At 52.1% G+C, this 24,943-nt stretch overlaps 10 protein-coding genes across 10 annotated transcripts; 5 read left to right on the top strand and 5 right to left on the bottom strand.

Annotated features, from left to right (window-relative positions):
- Positions 1-596: 596 nt before the first annotated feature.
- Positions 597-2,800, bottom strand: J7T55_002300 (p-loop containing nucleoside triphosphate hydrolase protein; the record flags this gene model as incomplete). The annotated part of the gene is made up of 2 exons (XM_053132835.1): positions 597-2,301; positions 2,361-2,800. 2 exons carry the CDS (start codon positions 2,798-2,800, stop codon positions 597-599), a joined length of 2,145 nt encoding a protein of 714 aa, XP_052989271.1.
- A 1,613-nt stretch (positions 2,801-4,413) lies between these two features.
- Positions 4,414-5,883, top strand: J7T55_002301 (ATPase; the record flags this gene model as incomplete). Its single annotated transcript, XM_053132836.1, has 2 exons — positions 4,414-5,454; positions 5,518-5,883. 2 exons carry the CDS (start codon positions 4,414-4,416, stop codon positions 5,881-5,883), a joined length of 1,407 nt encoding a protein of 468 aa, XP_052989272.1.
- A 222-nt stretch (positions 5,884-6,105) lies between these two features.
- Positions 6,106-7,617, bottom strand: J7T55_002302 (uncharacterized protein; the record flags this gene model as incomplete). Its single annotated transcript, XM_053132838.1, has 1 exon — positions 6,106-7,617. The coding sequence occupies one exon, from the start codon at positions 7,615-7,617 to the stop codon at positions 6,106-6,108; it is 1,512 nt and encodes a 503-aa protein (XP_052989273.1).
- Positions 7,618-8,287: 670 nt separating this feature from the next.
- J7T55_002303 (vegetative incompatibility protein 4) lies at positions 8,288-9,627 on the bottom strand (the record flags this gene model as incomplete). Its single annotated transcript, XM_053132839.1, has 4 exons — positions 8,288-8,420; positions 8,512-9,275; positions 9,417-9,475; positions 9,540-9,627. 4 exons carry the CDS (start codon positions 9,625-9,627, stop codon positions 8,288-8,290), a joined length of 1,044 nt encoding a protein of 347 aa, XP_052989274.1.
- Positions 9,628-10,820: 1,193 nt separating this feature from the next.
- Positions 10,821-12,131, top strand: J7T55_002304 (uncharacterized protein; the record flags this gene model as incomplete). The annotated part of the gene is made up of 1 exon (XM_053132840.1): positions 10,821-12,131. The coding sequence occupies one exon, from the start codon at positions 10,821-10,823 to the stop codon at positions 12,129-12,131; it is 1,311 nt and encodes a 436-aa protein (XP_052989275.1).
- Positions 12,132-14,669: 2,538 nt separating this feature from the next.
- Positions 14,670-15,581, top strand: J7T55_002305 (uncharacterized protein; the record flags this gene model as incomplete). The annotated part of the gene is made up of 2 exons (XM_053132841.1): positions 14,670-14,825; positions 14,895-15,581. The coding sequence occupies 2 exons, from the start codon at positions 14,670-14,672 to the stop codon at positions 15,579-15,581; spliced, it is 843 nt and encodes a 280-aa protein (XP_052989276.1).
- A 634-nt stretch (positions 15,582-16,215) lies between these two features.
- J7T55_002306 (uncharacterized protein) lies at positions 16,216-17,042 on the top strand (the record flags this gene model as incomplete). The annotated part of the gene is made up of 3 exons (XM_053132842.1): positions 16,216-16,478; positions 16,533-16,675; positions 16,744-17,042. The coding sequence occupies 3 exons, from the start codon at positions 16,216-16,218 to the stop codon at positions 17,040-17,042; spliced, it is 705 nt and encodes a 234-aa protein (XP_052989277.1).
- Positions 17,043-17,950: 908 nt separating this feature from the next.
- On the top strand, positions 17,951-18,974 carry J7T55_002307 (uncharacterized protein; the record flags this gene model as incomplete). Its single annotated transcript, XM_053132843.1, has 2 exons — positions 17,951-18,047; positions 18,136-18,974. The coding sequence occupies 2 exons, from the start codon at positions 17,951-17,953 to the stop codon at positions 18,972-18,974; spliced, it is 936 nt and encodes a 311-aa protein (XP_052989278.1).
- Positions 18,975-19,296: 322 nt separating this feature from the next.
- On the bottom strand, positions 19,297-19,926 carry J7T55_002308 (uncharacterized protein; the record flags this gene model as incomplete). Its single annotated transcript, XM_053132844.1, has 4 exons — positions 19,297-19,423; positions 19,513-19,709; positions 19,782-19,814; positions 19,912-19,926. The coding sequence occupies 4 exons, from the start codon at positions 19,924-19,926 to the stop codon at positions 19,297-19,299; spliced, it is 372 nt and encodes a 123-aa protein (XP_052989279.1).
- Positions 19,927-23,338: 3,412 nt separating this feature from the next.
- On the bottom strand, positions 23,339-24,854 carry J7T55_002309 (uncharacterized protein; the record flags this gene model as incomplete). Its single annotated transcript, XM_053132845.1, has 4 exons — positions 23,339-23,368; positions 23,422-24,541; positions 24,695-24,720; positions 24,783-24,854. The coding sequence occupies 4 exons, from the start codon at positions 24,852-24,854 to the stop codon at positions 23,339-23,341; spliced, it is 1,248 nt and encodes a 415-aa protein (XP_052989280.1).
- Positions 24,855-24,943: the final 89 nt, after the last annotated feature.

Consider the following 24,943-nt stretch of genomic DNA (forward strand, 5'->3'; position numbering starts at 1 on the left):
CCGACGGATCAGGGCAAGACAAAAAGGGAGCGCTACCTCGCGTGTTTAAATGATCAGCCCCTGGAGATCCGGCACGCTGCATAGGCTTGCAGCTGGATATCTAGCGTACCAGAATCGATATTCCCCAGATGCACCATCGCCAAGACGGGAATAGGAAAAACACCATCACATTGCGTTCGTATAGCCGCTGCAGGACGCGATCGAGTTTAGCGCGCCATGTCAAAAGACGGCTCGCCGATCTAGAGGTTGTGCTCAGACGTCCAAATTGGGTTTGCCAGCAGTCCGATGCCACATGGGGTCGACGAGGGTCTATCTAGTATAGCTCTGCTCACGGATCGCTGCTCACATGTCGCAGGGAGTGATGGCGTCAACTTTGACCCTTCTAGGTCGCACTTCCCGATGCGTCTGGAACGATCTAAGTGGTCCCGCAATCTCTCATCAGATCCTACTGACGAGATGGCGGGTTCTTCTGCTTCTTTCTTCTCAGGGGTTGGGGCTAATATGAATCACTGTGGGCATTGTATCGGCGTCATAGTTCAGCAGGTTTGGGATTGCGAGAAAAAGCAAGGTTATCATCTATACGGTCAGATGCCGCACTACATGTAGAAATGTCTACTCTGCGCATGCTTCTTGGCCGAACCAGGGGCAGTGTAATCTATGTCCCCAAAGCTCTCCAAGTCCTTTTCAAACCTAGCTTGGATCTTGGTCACTTGTTGTAGCTGCTTGAAGTCAAGCTTGACCTTGTCGAACGCCGCCAGGCTCTCCGCTGCCTTGATAACGTTCTTGATTTGCCGACCGTTCAACTCGTGCTCCGCCAGTGTCTCGTATTCTTTCTGCGAGATCTCCACTCCACCAGGAACCTTTTTGCAGAAGTTCTGCCAGATCTTGAGGCGTGATGTGAGGTCCAGATCTGTGTATCTGATCGGAATGTGGATACGGCTCTTGAAGGCGTCGTCGAATGTTGAGACACGGTTTGTTGTGAGGAAAAGAATACCAGCATAGTATTCCAGCACTCGCAAAAATACACTCACCATTGCGTTTCTGTGAAGATCATGCAACGCCCGCTGCTCAAGAAACACGTCGGCTTCATCGATCAACAAGACTGCTCTCCACGTAGAAGTCATGTCCATGATCTCAGTGAGTTGCACGTCCAGCTGCTCGCTTGTGACCCCCAGGTCTCCGGAGGACACCATGAACAGAGGGCGCTGTACGTACTCGGCAACACATTCTGCCGTCAACGTTTTGCCAACACCAGGAGGACCGTGGAGAACGCAAACAAGACCTTTGCCCTTGCCCTTGACAATGTCGTCAAAGCCGTCCTGATTCTTCCCGTCAGAGGACTCGGGCTTTTTGGAATGTGTTGATACCAAAGCCTGGACTGTCTTCTTCGTGGAAGCGTCGAGGACCAGATCCTCAAAGCAGCTGGTGTTCCATTCAATCTCCGTCAAATTATCGACAGACAGCTCGAGGAACTTCTTGGCGTTCATGGAATAGCCCCTGCACATAGGGTTTGCAAGTAGACAGTCCTCTTCGGTCAACTTGCCCTCCTCATGATCTTTCCCGAAGCCAACGACCCAGATTGAATCGTTCGCATCCAGCCTGTGGTACGTCTTGACGTCAATCATGACCCGACCTGTAGCGTCGAATTTTATGTAATTGCGTGGGCATTGTGGGTCCCTCTTAAGCCCTAATCCGGTGTATTGGAGGAAGTTCTGGCCGACGGCGTATTTCTCAAACTTTCTGCCGCGTGCAATCATCTTATCCTTGATCTCGTCTGTATCCTCCATCAGGCCTAGAGGCTTCACCTCTTGGTCTCTGATTTCTCTGGTGCCGCCATACTTGGGAATGAACAAATCCAGTCTCCTGACGCCTAATTTCTCTCCGTCGTAGTCGACGAAGTTGCTTTTCAGGTTCAGGCCGGGATTTTCCTCGTCGTCGTCATCGTACCAGTAATCCACAACGCGGAAGGCACGGTGCTGCTTCTGGACTTGCGCATAGACGATTGTACCGGGCATAAACATTGTCCATAGCTTGTCGTAGGCGATGGCCTTGAGATCGCTGGACATGCACCTCTCATAGGCTGAGATCTCCAACTCAAAGGTTGTCTTGATCCATCCTAGGAGGAGCTTGAGTTGCTCGAGGGAATGAGTGTCTCCATTCTCTGTGAAGCGTGCGATACCGACCTCCTCGAGCTCTTTCCTGTAGTGAAATAGGGAGTGGTAAGGAGCTTGAATCTGTACATCGTCGACATCTATTGGGTCGGCGGGATAATTTCCAATCACGTCTTTCAACAGTTGGCGCCTTTGATGTGTTAGCCTAGTGTTGGGCGTTCTTGGGGGAGCGGGATAGGCAATGCTTACAGGGGCTGGGGATTCACGTATAAATAGGTCTCGTCAAGGTCGCCGTCCGAGTCGTAGCGGCGAACTATGCAGAAGGCAAACAATTGCCACCAATCCTTCTTCTCAGCTTTTTCGATATCCTCCTTTTTTCTCTCGACGAAATAGGGCTGATCCTCATCATCGAACTTTCGATCGAGGTGTTTGAACTCTGTTTTCATGGTCTGGTCTTCTGGCTTCTCATCCTTGTTCTTTTGGTCTTGCTCGGCCTCATCACTAGAAGGCAGGCTGGCCTTGGACTCATTGGGAAGGCAGAAGATGGACTTCAGTTTTGAGGTTGCACGCCGGGAGAATGATCTGTTAGGGCGCTTGCTGACTGTGGCGTCAGTAGCAACGGCGGCGGCGGCCTTCTTGTCGTCGGCCATGTCGCTTGAATGAGTGGAGGTGCTGCTTGAAGAGGGCATGTGGATGAGATTTGAAGTAGTGATCTGGATCGATGGGGCAGTCAATGATGTTGGTAACTGTTGGTGCCTTTGTTGGTGTGGACCCTTAAGGCTGGGCAGGTTCTTGGTGGGATCAAGAGCAGGGAGCCTCGACTTCACTTGCTTTGAGATAGTGGTATGTGAGAGACAAGCCACGAGTGAACTGTAAGCGAGCAGGAAGAAAGCAGCGTGTATTATATATATCAAGCATATGCGCCCCATGCAAGCTTGCCTGCATGAGATAGGCTGGGCTGAGCTGGGCTGGCCGGCGGTTGGCCTGCTCAGTTGAGCAAAAAACACATGGCTGGCCTCGAAATGCTGTGCCGCCGTGTTGAGTCAACCGGCGGCGTGGATGTGGATGTGGGTGCGGGTGCGGATGTGGACGCGCCAAAGACTTAGCCAAAGCCAAAGCTTGCCTCCCTCCTGTTTCTGAGGCCAACACGCCCCAAGCAGGCCAGGCAGCACTGCCATGACGGACCGGGCTTGAGCTGCAGCACAAAGGTACGATGAGACTCAGGAGAGGAGCACGAAATGCGCATGCACTTGGCCTCGGGCTTGGTTGGACACGCTGCAAGTGGTTGTCAAAGGAAAACGGTAGGACGAGACCCCACAAAAGCGGCGGGATTGGCGGGTGTTGCCTGCAAGAGGACAAAGACAGTGCAGGCGTCCCGATCCTTCGGTGGCCGATGGGACTGGCCCTGAGCCTGCGTCGGGCCTGCGTCGAGCCTGCTTTGCCGTCTACCACCTGCCACCTGCCCACCAGCGCTAAATAGCTGCTCCGCCACCGTCCCGTCTCACCAACAGGCAGGACCGACCGTCCATTCAGCCATTTCAGCCAGTTCAGCCCTTTAAGGAGATTCAGACGGGCGGGACGGTTGAAACCGTTCAAAAATACGGGCAGGTGGCTGCCTCATGGATGCGGGTCAAGGTGCTTACTCTACGGGGTGCCGACCCACGTCAGCCTGCCTGTGCTGTACTATGTTACGTAGGTAGGCTATGCACTATGCAGGCAGACTCAGAGGCAGAAGCAGAAGCAGAAGCAGGTGAAGATGACAACATGCAAGTGTAACAAGACTAAAACCCAAGGGCTTCGCGGGAAAGGCTATCCGACTCATCCACAGCCTGCCTCGAGGTTATTGACGATCATCACCAGCAACAGGCCAAACCCATAGCTGCTCTGCACACCGACACGGAATCCCCAGCTTTGATTCATGCAAGCTCGAAGGATCACTTCAAGTGCTGACGAGCCCCGTTACCAGTCAAGTCAGAACTTGGCTGTTCCTCCCGTCTCGATCACATTTTACCCAACTTGTACGCACGTATCTACGTACTGTATCTACGTACTGTGATCTACGTAGTGTGATCTCCCGTGGTACAAGTGTACAAAACGGTAGGCAGCCATGCGCCTGTATCTGCATCTGCATTTGCAGCCGCACCCGCACACCCCAGTCCCAAGATGGCAGGAGGGAAGGGGGAGCAAGCACGTTGGCCTGTCCATCGTCCACCTCACTTCACTCAACCGCTTCAACACTTGGTCTCTTCAGCAGAGATAGCCAGTCGACAACCTGCATCAATAGCGGCACCTCTCGTTCACAATGGCACCAGACAGCACTACCAAGCAATATTTTGAGCACTCATCTGCCCCCAGACTCAGCACTACTGATGTAATTTCAGCCGCACTCAAGAAGCAGTACCCCTCGCTCGAATGCTCAATCATCCACCCATACCTACCAATCGACCTCCTGGGCTTCGCCTACTCTGGCAATGGCACCATCAATCCTCTCCCTGACGATCCTACCGCCAATATCAAGCACGACTCTGACCTCAGCCAATCCACCAGCATTCACCCATCTTCGGCACCTCTGCCCTCATCCCTGGCCCTGACTGCCTACATCCCGCCTGCACGGCGCGATGGGAGCGGGTCGGTGCTCCACGAGATCCTCTTTGACAAGTTCCTCTACAAATGGAACGGCCACGAATTCATCGTCTACATCGTAGACGCCAAGGAAGGCCTCATTGGAGCCTACCCACAAGGCCAGCTCACATTCATCCTGTCTGTCTCCGAACAACTCACGCAGGGTCTCATCCTCGCTGCCGGCAAATGGAGTAGCGACCTGCACGATGAGATCTGGGTCTATGACAGCGGCTACTGGCAAAAGAGCAAGGATCTCTACGACAGTATCCGCAATGCTTCCTGGGACAGCGTCATTATGGACCCGGAGAGAAAGGAGGCTGTCATTGACGACCACATGCGCTTCTTCAATTCACGACGTGATTACGAGAAACTCAAAGTTCCCTGGAAGAGAGGCCTCATCTTTTATGGCCCTCCAGGAAATGGCAAGACAATTTCTATCAAGGCAATGATGAACCAGCTGTACAATCTCAAAAACCCCATCCCCACCTTATACGTACGGTCTCTCCAATCGTATATGGGACCTGAGTATTCCATCAAGACCATCTACGATAAGGCCAGGTCAATGTCGCCCTGTTACCTCATCTTTGAGGATTTAGATACCATTATCACAGACAACGTAAAGAGCTATTTCTTTAACGAAGTCGATGGTCTCAAGTCCAACGACGGCATATTCATGATCGGCAGCACCAATCACCTCGACCGCCTTGACCCTGGCATTTCTGTGAGTGGCAGTTGCGTATCTGCGTTGAGAATACAACAACAACTTTAACTAACACTCATTCAGCAACGACCCTCACGCTTCGACCGGAAATATCTTTTCGATAATCCGAACAAGAAAGAGAGGACCATGTACTGTGAGTTCTGGCAGAACAAACTAAAGGATAATAAGGAAATTGAGTTTCCGGACAAGCTTTGCGTGGCCATTGCAGGAATCACCAATGATTTCAGCTTTGCTTACATGCAAGAGGCATTTGTCGCTGCTCTTCTCGCCATCGCACGGGGCAAAGAGGACAAACCTGAAGAACTTGAAGACGGATGGGTCGATGTTCTCGACAGTGAAGATGGTGATGGCGACCTGGACAAAAACATGTTGTGGATTGAGATCCAGAAGCAGATCGAGATCCTTCGTCATGGGATTGACAAGGACTAGAAATCGAGCTTGTCAGCATTGCCAGCGTGATGCAGAATCACAGCAGAACGATCCATATGCCTTCAAATCCTACCTAAGTATCTCCCTCATTGCTGGCCAGAACACACATTACAGGAATGCAACGAGTCGATGATTAGGAGACGACGGAGCTGGTCCTTGGATCTGGAATCGAGAATTTGGATGTTCTCAATCATGTAATAAATCGGGGATGCTTTCATCGGCCTAATGGCAACGCTTCTGCCTCCATTTCATGCCTTTCCCCCTACTTATAGTCACTGAGACAATTCCACTCAGTCCAACGAACAGGCCAAACATGGTAAAATACCACCCTCTTCCGATAGCATTGATGAGTGGGTCCAATACTGCTGCCGACACCGCGCTGAGACCACACCTCATGACCTGGCCGGAAGCGTAGGACGTGCTCGAGCTATTTGGGAAGACGTCCACAAGCAGCGCGCTCGCCGTGTGGCTTAGAAGGGTGGACGCCGCGCAGACAAAGAATTGTATCACAAGAGGTATGGCCGGATGGAGCCGACGGAAAATCACCCATCCGTACCCTATCACCAGTGCAACTTCGAGCACAATGAAGTACGTGATGTGTCTGTACCTCGCTTCTTCGATTGGGAATTCTTTCAAGTCTTCTGTCTTCTTCCGGTCAGGAGCAATGTTCTCTCGCCGTGCAATCTTGGCAAAGTTCCTGTCCACGAGCTTTCCCGCCACGATTCCGCCGATTGTCATACCGGAGAGGCCTGGCAAAAAGGTCAATCCTATTTGAAAGTCATTGTAGTGGTAGATCTCCTCATATATCACCGGAATTGCGACTTGGAAGGTGTAATAGACCGAGTATGACGATGCGATCATCCACAAGATTGCAGCCGCATCGGAATATAGGATTATCCTCAAGGAATGGACAGCTGCTTTTAGAGTCCACTTTGGGCGCGTGTACGTGTTTGGCGGCATGGGAACTGGCGCCTCTTTAACCTGTTTGGATGTAGCCTTGTTTGTTTTGACCCATCCACTAGTTGTCCACATCTTCGAAAGCCCATGGGCTGGTCTGGACCCATTGCCGACGATTGCTCTCGCCGTCTCAGGGAGTGTGAAGCCGGTTAGGAGAAAACAGACGACTGCCACGGCAAGCAACGCCAGGAACACCCACACGTAGGCTCCGGTGCTCTGAGCCACGGCTCCGCCAATGACTGGTCCGACGGCCGAGATGCCATTGCAGAAGGAGAGCATGGGCCCCAGCATTCTCCCTCGCTCCGATACCACCGCCACATCAGCCACGATCCCATATGCGATCGCCGGCGTTGCGGAGCCGCCTATGCTCTGGACCGCTCTCATCCCCAGGAGCAATCCATAGGAGCTGCGATTCAGCGCAAGTCCCAGACTTGCACAGGCATAGATTCCGATCAGTAGAAGCAGTACAGGACGCCGGCCGTAGCAGTCAGCCAGAGATGCGAAAAGAGGAGGGGATATCGCTTGGCAGACTGCATAGAGCGTTACTGTGAGGTTGATTGCTTGGATGGAAACGGAGAAGTGAGCACTCAGCATCGGAATGAGCGGGAAGTAGATGGTTGCCGTAAGGGTTGAAAGGATGATAACAAAGCCTAGGAGGTATGTGAGATAAAGGCGTAAAGCATCCGAGAATACGGAGTAGTCTTCGTCCTCTGATGGACCATCCGAAGTGTTGACCAAAACAGCCACTTCCTGCGATGCAGACACATTCTCGGACATCTTGCAACACTTTCTGCTGGGTCTTTCGTTCACAAACATAAGAACGGAAGCTCAGAATTCAAGCTGCCGGCGGGGAGCCAGCAGTGTGCACAAAGGTCAGGGCGGGGAACGATCGCCGCTGTGCTTCCGTGTACGGAGTAGGCTGATCACTGTTGGTGCCGAAGGGCCGCTTCAGTCGAGACAGCTCCGGAGGGTGCAGGAAAAGCACTGCGCTGGTTCAATAACCGATGTTTATCAAAATCTAGAAGGGCTAATCTCTATGACAACGGAATGCAATAGGTTCCTGACAACGCCATCACCTGAGCCGATTAAGCGCATGTGGAATATAGAAGGCACGTCATAGACGGCGGCCCGAGATGCAATTGCTGCCGCCCAGTGTGTTGGGCATCGACCGTAAAATAACCCTCCAAAGCAGCAGAGCCTTTGCTGTACATACTCCTCATCGAATTGTGGCCGGAGAAAGAAACCCGCGTCTACATAAAATCAAGCCTCACAAAAAGTCTCGTTAGGTAGTAGTGAGGACTCTCGCTCAAAGATGGTCTCCAGTTCGGGCACCACATGAAGAGCCATTATAGGTAAAAGAATCTGACTGATATCCCCACATGGCTTTTGAGCATAATCGAAAGAAAACTTTATAACCATTTTCCTACTTCTGTCTGACCCGCTTTGTCTAAATCAAACCCTCAGAAGAATGAGGAGTGATCCGGGCCCCCGTGATTGACGGATCGATGTGAGGGTCATATTGGTCAATACCGTCGATAGGAGCATATTTCTCGATTAAATAGCACATGTTGTTGTAGGCACTGCAAAATTTTGTCTGTGAGTAAACGGGATGACCGGGCTGGTGTGATCCAGCAAGTATTTTGTCATCTAGGATGATTGAGCGGTACTCACGTCTTCCTTAAGGAGCAACCAGGATGCCCGGCGGAGTAATTAATGGCGCCTTTCAGACTGTACAGTCTATTTCGATCGTCGAATTCATCCACAGGCTCTGCAGCTGCGTAATTCTGCAGGTAGTGTTCCGTGTAAACCTTATCTCGGAACACGGTGCTGAATTCGCACCGCCAATGGCCCAACTCCATTTCGTTGTGAGCAAAGTATGATCCCACATCGAAGAGTAAACTATCGCCTGTCTTCGTGTTGATTCCCATGTTTCCTTCCCAGAGATCCCCATGGATTATACAGGGCTTTAATGTCCTCCCGTTCTCTTGAAGCGGTCCAAGGAGACGCGGAATTACAACGTCAGCCACTTGCTTCGCTGCCAGTTCCATCTCTGGCCATGGCCCATTGGTCTCCACGTCTTTCTTACACACCCCCATGAGGAGGTCTCTGTAGAAGTCCGACCACTTCTCTTTCCAGTCGACAGTATGAGCAATTTGTCCATCGCAAGTCTGCGTCGTAAACCCGAATTTGCCCGTCGGCGACTTGCTCATCTTGTGCATTTGTGCAAGACGTTGGGTGAACTCTGCTGGATCAGGCGCTGTGGTGACATTCATATTCACAAATTCAGCCAGGTAGAAATACGTTGGCGGGTGTGAGACCTTATACCTGCCGAATCCGTATGGCTTGGGGAGAAAGTCGTTCATGAGGTTCCAAATGAACTTCGATGACTCGTACTCTCCTCTTAACATGATCATACCGTGATCTTCGAAGGCGACCTGGAGGTTGTGAGGAAGTCATGCGTGAGTGAATACCCAGGACAAGGTCTTGGAGGCTTTTGGAAGGAGAATTGTAAAAACCTTTAGGAAATAACTGGTCTCGTTTCCAGCAGCATTTCATGCAGTAACTCGTCCGGTAACGGTCCAAGCGCTGTTGCCAAAGTGCTCGACAGATAGAAATTGAGAGCCCTCTGGCAAGGCTGAACACAGAGTGATCCATCAGTTTCTCTTATTCTTTTTTCTCATATCCGGTGTGCGCCATACCTTCAACCACGGCTTCATCGATTGGGAAGGCACCATTAAGCGAAGCAAGTCTCTCCTTGATAGATGGTGGACGACTCTTGCCTTCCATGACTGTGTAATGGTTTCCGAAAAATGTTGTCTGGCGGTAGATTTTGTGAGTAGAAATCACATTAAGAAATGTTGGGCCCCGTCAAAAGCTGACAGTCTTTTATAACATGGCTAATGCGGCGCACCGGGTGGTATCAGTGACCATCAGTCGGGGAAGATTCAGTCAACATGTTGGTTCAAAAATTGTGACTTGATTGGATCCGTCACAATCCCAGGCTGTGACTGGGCGCGCATGCGGAGGAGTCCAGGTTGGGGGGGAGGGGACCAAGGCTAGCCTGCAAGAGTGTGTGAGGGAGGCACAGCCAGTCAGTCATTCGCCATACATCGCATTTGTGGTTGGTCATTCAATGTTCAGGTAAAAAAGAGGAACGTGTCAGAGCGCAGGGAGACCGTCACTTTGAATTCCACGACTAATCATCCTGCTCCAGGGTTGGGTGAGAAACGCCTCAGTTCAACCCGGAGGCTAACCATCTATTGTTCAATTACAAAGACTTGTAAAAGGAGGCTGCTCCAAGATTGGCGTCATCTACGATTGGAACACAATGATTTGTCATCCGGAGTCGAGTCCTATATATGAGAGCCGCTCTCCTTCCTCATCACAGGCAGTGAGTTTTGGGTGAACAGGACACTGAGGGATCAGGCAAAGGTATTGGTGGGAAGTGCTCCGTCCACTTCTGGACAAAGAGAGGTTGAGTTCATGTTTGCCGCATCGTGCCCGATCGCAGTTGCTGTACCTTCGGAGCCGGGTCATGCCTACAGATACAAATGTTGAATGAAAAGAGAGTCTCATGTATATCGGGAAAACTATACAAATGGTGAAGCTCCTGGTTCAAGGCACAAATATTTGATGTGGCTTCATTAATTCTTTTGCGTTATAATACTCAACCATCTACTGGAACCCCCTTTCAGTCGATGGCTCGACATAACAAGAGGCTTTTGTTCTAGTCGCCCGTTTCCTTGCTATTTCGGGTCTTCCTCTTGACAAAGCGCCCACGATAGTGTTGCAAGGAAGCTATGACAGACAATCGTATTCAAGACTTTAGGCCAGATACCAACAAAGACGAACGGCACTGGGCCGTGTGTGAGATCAGATGGAGGCAGTATTTAATTTACTTTCTGCCCAGTCCCTGATAACCTTACATCACTCCTTATACCCAACTTTCCCTGGCGGAAAACGACCTAGTTACTTTCACAATGTGCTATCACACATCTGTAGTATGTTTCATTTGTGCCACGCCGGTGGGGAGGTGGATTCAGCCAACATGCACCTACGAATTCCAGCAGGGCCCAGGTCATAAGATTTTCTACTTCGAGGATGTAATCCGGCCACGAACTCCATATAGCTGCCCCAACCCTAATTGTATTGCGCACCCCGATCTGCACTCGGCTCTTCGCAAGCAGCAGGAGAATGCTATGCAACAAGGGAAGGCGTATTCAAAGTATGTCCCCTTCAATCAAACGAAGTCATCGCAGGACGATAACGATGAGGCTTGCGGTCTCGCATTAGATGTGATGCCAGGCAAGGCCAATATCGAGGTTCGGCCAACCTTCATCAAGGGCGAGATCTCCAAGCGTCTGCAAAATCCTCCTTCTTATCCACCTGATGCTGTACCAGGGGCTAGACTGTCTCCGACCTGGCTCACAGGGAAGCAGTTCCGTGCAGTTTTTACGGAATATTGGGGAGGCAAGTCCGATATCCACAAATTGGCTGACCTTGTTTGCAAAAATTCTTCTCTTCTACGCATCTACATCGACACGTATATCAAATCGCGGCCGGACGATATCAGATACGAGACAGAATCACCCCTGAGCGAGCCATTCACTGAGTCTAGTGAATATGAAGATGGTCTCTTTCCGTTTGACGAGCAGGAGATCCTTGTTGAACAGCCAGGTATGCCGCATCCTACATTTCTCACCCGCCGTGAGCGTCAACTCGTGTTTGCGATGTTCCAACAGAACCAAACCGTCAAGAAGATTTCACTGGCCGTCGGTAAGCAACGTTATAAGATTTCTCAATACATAAATGCTTACATGCGGCCAAGGCTGCTCAAGCTCCAGGCTGAACAGCGAGATGCCGAAAATCGAGGCGTTGCCATTCCCGCAATTGATACACCCAACGTGACCCTTTCTCCTCAGCCTGCTAGTCCTGAAGCCTCGAATCCCGGGCCATCCGAAGACAATGAATTGGAGGCTCTGCTGGGTGTCATCGATGCCATCCCTCTTGCCGAATTGCAAAATCAGGGGGCAGCATCCAACGATGACGGCTCCCTCTTTGGATGCGACTCGCCTATTGGGGACCAGGTAGGTCCGCTTGTCTCGGCTTCTCAGAAACAAATCATTCAGCCAACTCCTGTGAGACCAATAGAGTCAGCTGTCGAATCAGTTGTCGAAAAGTTGGACAAAGAAGTGAGCATTTCGAGAAAGCGCAAGAATGATGATGATGAAACAGAGTTGCAACCTCAGTCACGACCATCCAAGCGTTTCCGTCATCATTCACTCCCGTAGAAGCCTTGAATACACCATTAATCAAAGACTCTGGAGGTCGTTGAAATTGTAGTCACCGGGGCTAGGCGTTCAACTAATATAAGTAAAAAGAACACTTTCGAATCGTATATTCGTTGCAATCTAGGCACAAATTCAAAGGGCAAGAGTCTTTCACGTGGATTCTTCCGAAGTTGTGGTAAACTAAATTCTCATGGTAGATGTTTCGAGGTCTCAGTGCAAGACAAGGAAAGTAGCAGTGCAAAGAGCTTGTAGTGTGCGTGCGAAGAACAATGAACAAGGCCACGTGGTTCCGATAGGTGCACCAGATTTTAATGATCCTTCTTACTCTAAAAGTAAGATTCATTTATTCATTCTGACCTACATGCTTTCTGGTACTGCGGCGATGCACCCGATCTTAAGCAGGCATTGCCGCTCATAAAGTTCGATCATCAAAATGGAGAGCATAGAACCGATGCATATTATATCGAATACCAAGTCAAAAATTACATATTATTGATCTTTCCACTGAATCTAGTTTTTCCACAGAGAGTGACCTCGCATCATCGACGTTGCGTGAACTTGTTGAGGCCGCGCTCCCCGATGAAAGGACGTCCCGTATCTCGATAGGTTCTCCACGTTGGAATTTGAGCATCCAAAACACGAGGGGCATTTTTGTCTAGGTCGGAGAATACTTCTGAATTCATCCGAAGGTGTGGTCACAAATTAAAACATCTGGACTAAGATATTGGACGGTTCTCTGACAAGCTGTAGCCAGGTCCAAATTTTCAGGAACAGTCTTACGTCCCTTCACGGAATTTGACATGAGGCCGCTGAGTACAGTATATGGCCAAGCTTGGTCGATCTTCCGGAAGGTGATGATTACTGGCTTGTGCCAAACGGGTATATCTAGCTCGACTGCTGGGATTGTGCCAACGGATATGAATGCGCCAGTACAGCTCATTCCTGCGTATCAAAGGCTGGGCTTCATAAGATCAGGTGAAACTATATGAAGTATAAGTCGAGAGAAATACAGAAATCTCATCTCCTGGAATTTTATAACTATAGAGAGTTGATATATAGCTGGTGCCTGTGTGGTGGGTGTGGGTCAAGCATACATATGCACGATCAGTTGAGGACAATTACGTATGCTCAGGTGTTGCTGATGGTGTGAACTACTACAGCACAAATGGAGGATATTCCAAATATCCCCTGCTTACTATTTACCAATTTGAGCTACCAATTAATGGCTGGAAGTACAGTTTCTACGGATATTTGTACCTGTTTTCTCCCAAATTATACCTGTCGGGGTTGGTTAAAGACACGAGTTTTTCTTTCTTTTTGAGATTTCTCAAGCAGACATAAACTTTTATCATCCTGCTCATTTGGTAACAGGAAGCTGAGCCAATGGACTCGGTGGACGTCGAGATCCGCAGATATGTAGGAGGCTGCCGTCTTGGCTGCAAGGCATAGCGGACGGGACCGGCAAAGCTACATCCGGCTCGGACGGGTGGCGATTCCATACCCTATGCCTCCTGCGAGGGAACTGATTGAGATTTTCCCCAAAACAATAGTGCAAAGCGATTTGTGCAACTGTTTGGTTATCCGGTGTTGATAAGCACACTGATCTAGTGTTTTCAGTCGGTTTCTTAAGTTCTGACGGGCTGATCTCGTCAAATCACGACTTCAGACGGATTTAGGGCGAATGGAGCCGACACACACTCCGGGTGAAGCGCCAACGTGATCAAGTGTTTCGTGTCCTGCAAACTGCAGGAATCTCTCGGAAGGCTCCGTACATTGGCCGTGACTCGACTTTCCGAAGTCGACGGAGCAACAATCCCAACATGACCGTTGGTCAATGTCACAGCGCGTTCCCTGACACCACTCAACCATGCCCCATGGTGCCCGGGCTGAACGTCGCAAATTGTGGCAATTCCTCACCTGCCTTATGCTGTGGCTCGGGACTTGCTTCAGTCTATTCTTCTTGACCAATTCACCAGCTTCTTTGCATCGTAGCAAATACCTTACGAGTTGCTCACGACCTGTCAAGATAACAGTGCCTTTTGTTTCTTCTTCTTCCGCGGTACAAATCAATACATATTCCCGACACAGACAACTATTCTTCTTGAAACCTCGCCTAGACCAACAGTTGTAGAATAAGGCAGCCCGAATTATTCAGTCGTGGAGAAACACCAAATGTCAACCGGCCTCGGCAGGGACGCAACGTCGCTTCAGGGACCTTGAGTTAATAGTAATACTTTCGGGAAGCCCATGATGGTGTTTCCAACACCAACATCGTTGGCACGGCGCCAAGTGAACGTCATAATAGGATCCAACCCATCAGCAACCATCTCGTCACTTAGCAGCGCTGTTGTCACAGCTAGCAGCAGCATTGCACTTCTTTCCCAGCAGTCCCAGCAGCTTTCGCAACAGTCTCAACAGCTTTCCCAGTCAGTTCAGCAATTGTCGCAGTCCACACAGATATTATCGCAATCTATACAACAATTGCAGATACGATCGGCCCAGGATGTACAAAATATACGCAACAGCGCTGCCATCGCTATGGCCAGCATGGTCAATAGCGCGAACGCGGCTATAGCTACCGCCTCAAACAACGCGGCGATTGCCTTGGCGAGTATCTCAGGGAGCCTTGCTGCGGAGGCTTCCGCGGCGAGACAATCTGCTGCAATCGAACAAGCAAATGCCAGTGCTGTCAGAGTAAGTTCGGCATGTACCAACACCTTGGTAGCTCATAACAGCTTTGGTGATTAACACTATGCAATTTAGGCTCAAGCACAAACTCAAGTGATGACCTCTCAGGGCAACGCAGTCAGTGTGACACAGACAACCATTGCGATCGTCGCTTCCATCGCGGGCACATTCATCTTGTCCCTGGTTGGCTTCATCTTTTTCCTACGGAGTCGAAATCGACAACAGCGACGGAGGATCGCGGAGCTCAAAGGCACCATTAAAAGACCTATAAGTCCGACCGGCAGTAGCAATATGGTGTGGGATAATAAAGGATGGCACCAAAGGTCAGAGAAAGAACCACAACGAGAACAGACCACCAGGCAACCTCCTGAGCCACAGCCTACGATCGGGGTTGCGACATCCTCCCAAACCGGCAGGGAAGTGAAAAGGAGCAGTAACTGGCCACTTTCATCTAGCGCTCAAGAATCGAATCGGCCGGTAATGGACCCTGCCAACGTTGACATCGTGAAGATTGGGCAAGCAGAAGGAGGCTCGGGTGCCAACGAGCCAGAGACCATTTCGCAACAAGGGACCGGTTCAGGTTCTACGAAACAACCAAATCTGTCACTATTTCCGAAAATTACTGAGTCAGGATCCAAGACGAGCACTCCGGCTCAGGGGAAGGAAACTACTAATACCAAGCAACCAAATGTAAATAATCAATACCCACCGAGATATAGCGTGGAGCCCGAGGGAGGCTCAAAAAACATCAACATGATGTGAGGAGGCGAGGCTTATACACAATGTCTAATGATACGAATGGATGAAACAAATCAAAAATGCTCAATACCCTCAGAAGAATAGGCTCCACTAAGCAAATTTGACACTGCGATTGCCACCCAGGTTGTTGATTCATCGTAGACTGTATCTAATACTCCAGCCACGGTAGGTTCAGCAATGATTGTGACAGACGTGCTGCTCTGTGTGCGACTCCCACCAAACCTGGACATTCATAATAGATAGTGACTTGCTCTCTTTTGAACGCAAACAGATTGAAGATGCATCTTTGTCTGGATTTTTTCTTGAGGAAAATCGCTCGCAAGGTCGATCTTGCATTGTAAGTTGAAGTGCCTTCCGACCCGGTGACGGGGCCGACCAAGGGGGATCGCTCAGGGTTCGGGGCAAGCTGTTGACTGGCGAAGTCTTCGCTCGCACTCCAAGGTTGAAGAAGCCAACACAAACCACGACACATTGATCTCTCCATTCGAAACTCCTCTCTACAGTTGCCGAACTAAAAGATTCAGACGTGTGGTCAGGCTGAAAAGATTGAGACCACCGCTCTGCAGACATCGTTGGCAGAATTCCGTGAGCGCCAGAGTGACGGTCACGAACAGGCCTCACCTTCATCCACGACAAAATGTCTGGCATGATTGACCCCCAGATCTTCGAACATCTCAAGTCAAAGATCGACGAAGACACCAAGGCGCGAGATGATCTGAACGGGATCATCCAGAAATTAGAGCGTGATGTGTCCTACACCCAGGGTCTCCTCTCGCGGGTGCACTCGACCCCAAGATCTCACTACCCAGGCTTGCTCTCGCAAGTCGAGACCGCCATCAAGACCGAGGTCGACAACTTCTCGCAACTGAGCGAGGTGGCCTCCAAGCACCCTTACTACAAGTACACACACATCCGCTCCGGGACTATTGGACGGTACTAATTTGCTCTTTACAGGTACAACAGCAAGTGGACCCGGGCTGTCCAGGATGCAGTCCTTACGGTGCTTCTCCAAGGCTGGCTGGGTGGCAACCTTGTTCCCGAGGGTAAACTGGGACGGCTTCTGACCCTCGAGGAGGTCGGGGAGCACGTCTTCCACGGTCAGTCAGGCTGGCACTCGCTCTCATTGCGCTTTGGACAAGGACACCCAGCTGATATCTTTTCGTAGTGCCCGTGAACCTGAAAGACCGTGACGCCTTCCACATCACAATCGAGGAGTACCTCCTGGCGGTCACCGGCCTGACGGATGAGCTTGCCCGGCTGGCCGTCAATGCCGTGACGCTGGGAGACCACGAGCTTGCGGTGAAGATCAGCAGTTTCGTCAAGGACATCCACGCAGGCTTCCAGTTGCTGAACCTGAAGAACGACATCCTGAGGAAGCGGGTGGATGGTGTCAAATATGCTGTGAAGAAGGTCGAGGATGTGGTTTATGACCTTTCGCTGAGGAACTTGATCCCTACGTCTTGATACGGGGAGGGAGGGTTGAGGCCCCAGACGAGCCCTGAGATGGAATTGATCTTGTGTCAACGTGGTGTCCATCTCAGATAGGCGCCAAAGGTATACATCGGGGATATCATGAGAGTAACAAGCTGAAATTCGGATGAGATGAAGCGTCAAGGCACGAAGTTCGAATCTGACATTCAGTCCTCCATGTCCTTACAATTCCGTTACTCTTACTTTTCAGTCTTGCCCTCACATGTTTGCATTCCTCCTTCATTTCAAGCCTTGAATCCCTGCCGCGATATCCTCATGACCGCTGCCACAGCCTCTGGCGATCGGTCTTCTGCCGCCGATTCCTTCATACGCTCTGTTCTGACCCTGAATTCCAACCTGAATTCCAAGGCGACACGACAGAGATCGTAATGACTGGCTCTCCCCCCGCTTCGACCCCTCTTCAACGATGCGAATCACTTGCAGATCCAGAAGAAAAGCACCGAGACTTGTTGATGCGGCCGCCGCAGATATCGCATTGCTGCTCACATGAGCCGTCGCAAATTCCCGGGCAATTTTCCGCCTCGGTCAGGCTGGTTTGTTCCATCTTACAGCGACATTAGTTCGCCGTCTAGGACCGAGCATACAGACCTTGCCTAGGCATTTTCAACACACAATGGGCTGGGCCCTGATGTGTCAACTTCTTCCACCGCAGCCTACCTCGGTCCCTGCCGTCCGCGTGTAGTTGGAGCTCCCCCGGCCCCGACAGGGATAACGCGCGTAGCTATCGACAAGCCCCACGTCCCGAGGTCGATTACCTCACCACAGGCCCGACTCAGAAAATCCCAAAGTAATGATCCTCGGTCTTGTCCTCTCCTTGTCGCGGCGAAAGTCAATCTGTCCTTGCTTCTCTGCTCTCAGCCTAAGAGCAGGAGGCAGCGAACATGGCAGCAGCAGTCAAAACCCAGGAGAAGCCCGTTGAGATCAAGAATTACAAGGGATTTGTCGCTGGCGTCTTCTCCGGTATTGCGAAGCTGTCTGGTAAGGAAACATCTCTGGCTCAACGCACTTGTGGCCTCTTCTCTCCTCCATGGAATTGAATTTTACTAATCAAGCGAAATAAAACTAGTCGGACACCCCTTCGACACAATCAAGGTCCGGCTCCAGACCACCGACTCAGCTCGCTTCTCTGGGCCCCTCCAGTGCCTCCTGCAGACAATTCGCAATGAGGGCCTCTACGGCCTGTACAAGGGCGCAACCCCGCCGCTCGTGGGATGGATGTTCATGGACAGTGTTATGTTGGGCAGTCTGACGGTCTACCGCCGCCTCCTCCGCGACAACATATTTAACCCGCCGCTGCACCCCCTCCATGACCCAAACCTGCCACTACCCGCCCACGGCCACGGCCTGGCTGGCATCCTGGCGGGCTCGACAGTCTCGTTCGTCGCGGCGCCGGTGGAGCACGTCAAGGCGCGGCTACAGATTCAGTACTCGGCTAATAAGAGCGAGAGGCTGTATAGGGGGCCGATCGACTGCGTGAGCAAGATCTGGCGCGCGCATGGAATACAGGGGCTGTATCACGGCCTGTCTGCGACGCTGATCTTCCGTTCGTTCTTTTTCTTCTGGTGGGGGAGCTACGACCTGTTCAGCCGGTGGATGAAAAACTCCACCAATTTGAGCGCGCCAGCGATCAATTTCTGGGCCGGAGGGCTGAGTGCGCAGGTGTTTTGGTTGACAAGCTATCCTAGTGATGTTGTCAAGCAGCGTATTATGACGGATCCATTAGGCGGTGGTCTCGGCGACGGTACACGGCGTTTCAGGTCATGGAGGGAGGCGGCTGTGGCAGTACACAGGGAGAGTGGATGGAAGGGCTACTGGCGAGGGTTCTTGCCATGCTTTTTGAGGGCGTTTCCGGCCAACGCGATGGCCTTGGTAGCATTTGAAGGCGTCATGAGAACACTTCCTTAGAGGGGCAGAGGATCAGGCCAAGGGGCTTAGGGATAAAGCTTGGGAGACACAGAGTCACAAGGTCATTGATACCCAGACGTTTCACACGAGCATATAGACAATCAATCTCCAATCCAGTTTAGCGGAACACAGATAGTATTTACTATCTCGGGCGGGAAGCAGGCAAAGCTGTGTTGCGCTCGCCCAACCCAGCCCAGGAAATCGGCCAGCAAAAGCTGAGTGGAAACCCAGGCTGTTCCGCCTTTACCACCAACGGCGGTCCTTTTCAGAAGTCCACCATCGCGGCGCAGTACCATATGTCGTCGAGAGCGACGGTCGTCGCTTACTCGTCGTCGTCATCAGCCTCGTCGTTGACGACGTTGAAGAACTTGAGCTCGTAGACTCCCTTGGAGGTGGAGACCACGCGGAGCCAGTCACGGAGCTGCATCTTCTTCAGGAACTTCTTGGTCCTACAAAGCGAATCATAGTCAGCATCTTGCCCCAGAGACACCCATCATCCCGGCCTCTCGTAGTTCTCGAACGGGTGGGCGCCTCTTACAGGTACTTGAGGTATCGGCCAGACAGCTCGTTGTGGGCGATGATCTCGATCTTGCCGTCACCGACCTGGGAGATCTGGATGGTCTCGCCCAGGTTGCCGACACGGCCCTCGACCTTGATCTTCTCGTTCAGGAACTTCTCGAAGGCGGAGACATCGAAGATCTTGTCGCTGGCGGGCTGCGAGGCGTTGATGATGAACTGCAGGGGCGCAAATCGTCAGCGTTGCGCCAAAAAGGAGGGGTGAGGGTTGATCTGAGGAATACTGCTTACCTTCTTGGTGGTCTTGGAAGACCTGCCCTTCTTCTGCGATTTTGAAAATTTGACCTTAGCCTACTGCATCACGCCATGATCTCTCTGGCCGAAAGACTGGGCCAGCAGCAAAGCGGTGTCATGTACATACAGTTTGGGGAGCCATTGCTTCTGATTTGAGGTGGAAGAGGACGCAAAGAGGTTAAAATATCCTGCGCCGTTGGTGGGTGGTCTTGGAGTTGGTGGTATTTGCGATGTCCAGGAGGTGCCAAGCTCTGCTCTGGGTGAAAAGTTCGCGGCGCAAAGCTTGAAGCCGATTGAAGCCAAACTGTGGGTTGGCTAGCGCAGCTGGTCAGCAGCTGGCACACAGCTGGTGGCCCTCGCTCGCCAGCCCATAGCTTTCAAACTAACGATGCCCGAGTTCTCAATACAGTATTGAGCTCCCAACGTTGATCCCTTCTCTACAGACAATTGTTTTCTGCATAGTAACATTGAAGCACGAATTTGTGGATTTACAGCTCTTCAGCACAATGGCGAGACATCTGTTGTCCGTTCCATGCTGTTGAGGTTGCTTGAGCTAGAACTGCTAGAACTCCCGACTGCAGTGCCCCGGTTGCCAGCTGGCCTGCTTCCTAGTAACTCCGAGATCCGCGCAGTGATCGCCTCAGTTATTTCGGTAGCTCTACCGGCAGAAAAAGCCCATGACCAAGACGATCGAGCACTCAGAGTGGACTAGCTCTAAACAGCCCCGGCATCTGCAATGCACGTTACACTCCTACGGCCGACACGATGCTGTCATCGGCCTCCCAAACTGCAAAACCGGCAACGCCCACCACCGGGATGCGTACTGGCGTCCGGTCTGCTAGTGCCGTACCTTTTACGCCACAGCTGAGCCACAATAGCTGTGCCACACAGAGCCGTACCATCCATCATTCTGACCTCTGGCAGAGCAGATCGGATGATCGTCGATGGCAACTTGGACTGCTTGGGAGCTTCACGCAGCTGGCCTAGGCGGTGGGGATGACGTAAGAAGATGGCCAAGGTGTTAAATCATCTGCACAAGTGTTGCAAGAAACGGCAACTGGGTCGCAGACCCAAGCCCCAGCCAAGAATACCGCAGGCGAGGATACGCGCAATCTTTGGTGTCGCTAACAGGAGTCCCAAGACCGGTGGTGGGTACCCAAATAGTGGAAGTCTGGGCGCGAGGCAAGCCGCGCGGGTCAGAGGTGCCGAGTGCCAGTTTGCCATGCAGTCCATCGGCCCATGCAGCAGCAGTCCAAGGATGCTGAACGCTTTCCCGGGCGGGCTGGCACGAGGATGCTTCGGGTCCTCCGAAGGCCTGGCATGGCTTGCATGGCAGCATGGTTGGTCTTCGCCTTTGTTCATCAGCCACTTCTAGGGACTGAACAATGCCGCCACGGACATGTTAAGACAGTGTGGACGAGGCTACCGAGCGAGATACGGAAATTTTCTGATTGGCTTGTGCGGATAGACTCTTCCGGAGTATAATTGCTGTGGTGCTGGGCCATCTGGCATCGCACATTGTACGGTGTGTCCCCGTCCAAGCCGGCACGAACTCATTCAAACAACCACTCTCGAGCCACTGAAATGTTACCATGGTGGGGTGTATTGTACAGCCTGACAGCACAGCCCGCCTGCACGCCAGTGGGGACTGGCCTCATTTGCTTTTCATTGTTCCTTGAAGGATGATCCCGTTGGTGCAGAACAGAATACTAGACACAGCACAGACGGCACTAGGTCCCGATCGAAGAATGCACCGCCAACCATTTTTATCACATCGACGACAAGCCTCCCCCAGTCGCTTGCCCCCGGGCAGCCCCCAGCTCCAACAGCGTGGCTGGACATGCACGGGAGATTGGGAGATTGGTTTCAGATGGCCTGTACGCATCTGGACTCGGTCGCAGTCCAGCCAGCCAGCCCAGCCAGCAAAACCTGGCAGCAAACGATCCTAAGCGCGGGAATAGGCTGGTGGGCAGATGGGCCAGACGGCAGCGACCCCAACGAACCCCCCTCCCCCTTCCCTCAGCGCCCCCGGCGACCGGCCTGTGCTGGCCCTGTGCTGGCCTGTGGCGGGTGGGTGTATGACGCACTTGTGAGGACTGACTGGCAAACATGATGTACCTCCCCTGTCCCAGGTGACTGAAGCTTGTTTGCTGGACGCTTGACACCTTCCCTTATGCTGATGCAACCGCTGCGCTGTTGAACACTTGCCTTGCCTTGCCTTGCCTGCGTCTACTTAAGACTGACCCACGCCCACTCCTGCTCTCACACAAGGACCTGCCCCATATCTCGAACGACAATTGGAATCCTCTTCCCTCGCAATCCTCAACCATTCTCAAAGAACTATCGCGACTTCGCTTAGCCGATAACACAAACCACCAAACACAGCCATCATGCCTTTCACCGGAAGGTAAATCACCGCCCCCACCCTCGCGAGACAGACGTCATTCGCGGCCACTGCCAATGCTAACAATGCTGCCCACAGCGACATCTGCAAGATCGTCCTTGCCATCTTCCTGCCCCCTCTGGGTGTCTTCTTCGAGCGCGGATGCGGTGCCGACCTGCTCATCAACATCCTGCTCACCATCCTGGGTTACATTCCTGGAATCATCCACGCTCTGTACGTTACCGAATGATTTGTTTCCAACACCCCCTGAGATCTGAAGGCGAGCATGTGCTAACCCTTGACCAAACAGCTACATTATCCTGAAGTATTAAGCAACGAGCGGCATTTTCGCAAACACAAGCGGGACGCTCATGACAATTCAAACTTCTCTCCCAAGAGTCAACGGCTTGTCACCGCCATGTGCCCCACGATCAGCAATCGGCGTCTGGCCGTAAGCGGGGCTGGTCGTTTTACCAGCCAATTCTAATCACCCATTACCGCTTTCACCAAACACCGCCTCCCTCACCAGATTCTTCGACTCACCCACGACCTTCTACGACTTTGAACGTGGACCTGCGGCGTGTGATTCGCCTTATTCTTTTTTGGGTTCCCTGCTGCGATGCGCTTCCTCACCATGGATTATAGCATTCTGCGTTTTGTTTTGGTTTTTTTCTGGGGGAAAGGGGGATTTGCATCCTTTTTCTTTTAAGAGCCTACGCTCAGGCTGTCGGCTTGCGGGTTCAGGTTACCGAGAGACAATTCTCTAGATAATGATACGATACCCCTTATACGTCCTGGACGGCATCAACTACAATACCACCTACCATTCTCATTCAGACTCAATTGATATTCGCGTGCCTTGCATTGACTTCCGGTTCGCCCGAGCTCGGGTCCTCTCGAATTGATGAAATGACGTCACCTCAGGTACGAAATCGTGATGTGACTGCGGCATTGCCGGCCTGGGACACTCGGATGATCGATGGTTCTATGAAGCTGCTCCCAACGAAAATCCCCTCGTTACCCGAATTGCTACCTCTGCCTATGTCGTCGCTTGCTATATGCACGCAAAATTGTGAGGCGCGATCCGTTGGCCCGAAGCACAAGATGTGTTGCGATCAGCCGTGTTCCCACACTCTTGTGGAATATTGGATAGTTCAAGCATCCAACAGTGCTACGCCCGCCCAACTTTGAATGACAAGACCTATATAGCGAGTTAGAACATGGCTCGTATGATCCAGAGAGGCACAGACTAACATCGTTCTTGCCGACGGAGATGGTGTCGTCCTCCGCGACCCTTTGATTACCAATACCTTCAATGTATGCTATGGGCGCATCCCCCATAACTTTCCTTGCCGCGTCTGCGACTGTGCTGCCCTTCTTTACAAGCACGCAGTCCCTGAACACATGCTTCGAGTCTGCTGCCCCCGAGCTGAACGATGTCGTGTTCCGGACCGGGAACACCGGGACCAGACCTAACAGCTCTGCGGCCTTGGCCAGAACTTGCACCACGCCGGTCGAGCCGAACCGGTACAGCACCATGTCCTTTAGGTTCTCTATCCTCGTCCTGTTCTTGTCGTCAAGCTCTTTCAGCCCTCCCCCGTCCGGATCACCGTCAGCGATCAGGTCTTCTCTCGTGTCCACGAACTCGCTGCCTTCAGTGTATTTGATGTAGCCCTGCTTCGCTAGTTTCCGCAGGAAAATCTCCGAGACGGCACTGCAGAGCACGATTGTATTTGGGTCCTGCATCTTGGCGATCCGCGCGATGTTGGCGTCGGCGTCGGGGTGGTCGATCTTGTTGAGCGCAATGACGGTGGGGAACTTCTCGTCCGTGAACGCGTTCACGACCTGGTCGATCGTGTCGTCGCTCCAGGCCTCGAGCGGCTCCTTCAGGTTCAGCTTGTCGAGCGTCCGCGCCACCACCTTGGACGTGCTGCCGTAGCCAGAGAACTGCGACTGGAGCGTCTCCACCGCGGTCGCTTTCACCGCCATGTGTCTCCTGCGGATGCTCCCCCAGCGCTGCATCAGGTTGCCCTTGATCCACGCGACGATCTCGCTGCGCAGCCATGCGATGTCGACGCTTGGATCGTAGCCCCTTGTGTTCTTTCCCTCCGCGTCCGTTGTGCCCGAGACATCGACAACGTGTATGAGGGCGTCGGCGTGGCGGAGGTCGTCCAGGAACTTGTTGCCCAGGCCCTTGCCCTCGTGCGCACCGGGTACGAGACCAGCGACGTCGAGGAGCTCGATGGGCACGCTGCGCTTGCCGTCGACGCAGGCGCCGTAGTTCGGTTTACACCGGTCCGAGACACCGTACCGCTGGCAGGCACAGTCTATCTGTAGGTATCCTATGGCGCGTTGGGGGTCGATGGTGGTGAATCTAGATGCAGGTCACAAGATGGTCAGCCAGAATGCTCAAAGTAACGGGGCTGAGGGCAGGACTGCCCCTCTGGGAAAGGTGGGCGCGCACGGGAAATTTCCTACCACTCTTCATCAGCTTAGGGATTTTCATCTGTACGAATCATTGGCGTACTGACCGACTTTGGAGGTTGCGTCCGTCTACTCGCGAGATCAGTGGGTGCACAGTTTCAACATCTTGGAAGAAATCAGGGTCCGCGTACAAGTGAGTTCAGAGTGCTAGATTTGCCAGCACTGGGCTTGCCAACAAGTCCTATTAAGGGGTCGCGAGGCATATTGAAGAGTGAAGAAGAGCCGCCAGCGTAGGCTTTTGAAGTATTGGACGACAAGCTGCTCAGGCGATGTACTGAAGCGTGAGTGCAAG

Source organism: Diaporthe amygdali, assembly GCF_026229845.1.
Source record: "Diaporthe amygdali strain CAA958 chromosome Unknown NODE_33_length_508711_cov_65_296071, whole genome shotgun sequence".
NCBI classification, from domain to species: Eukaryota; Fungi; Ascomycota; class Sordariomycetes; order Diaporthales; family Diaporthaceae; genus Diaporthe; species Diaporthe amygdali.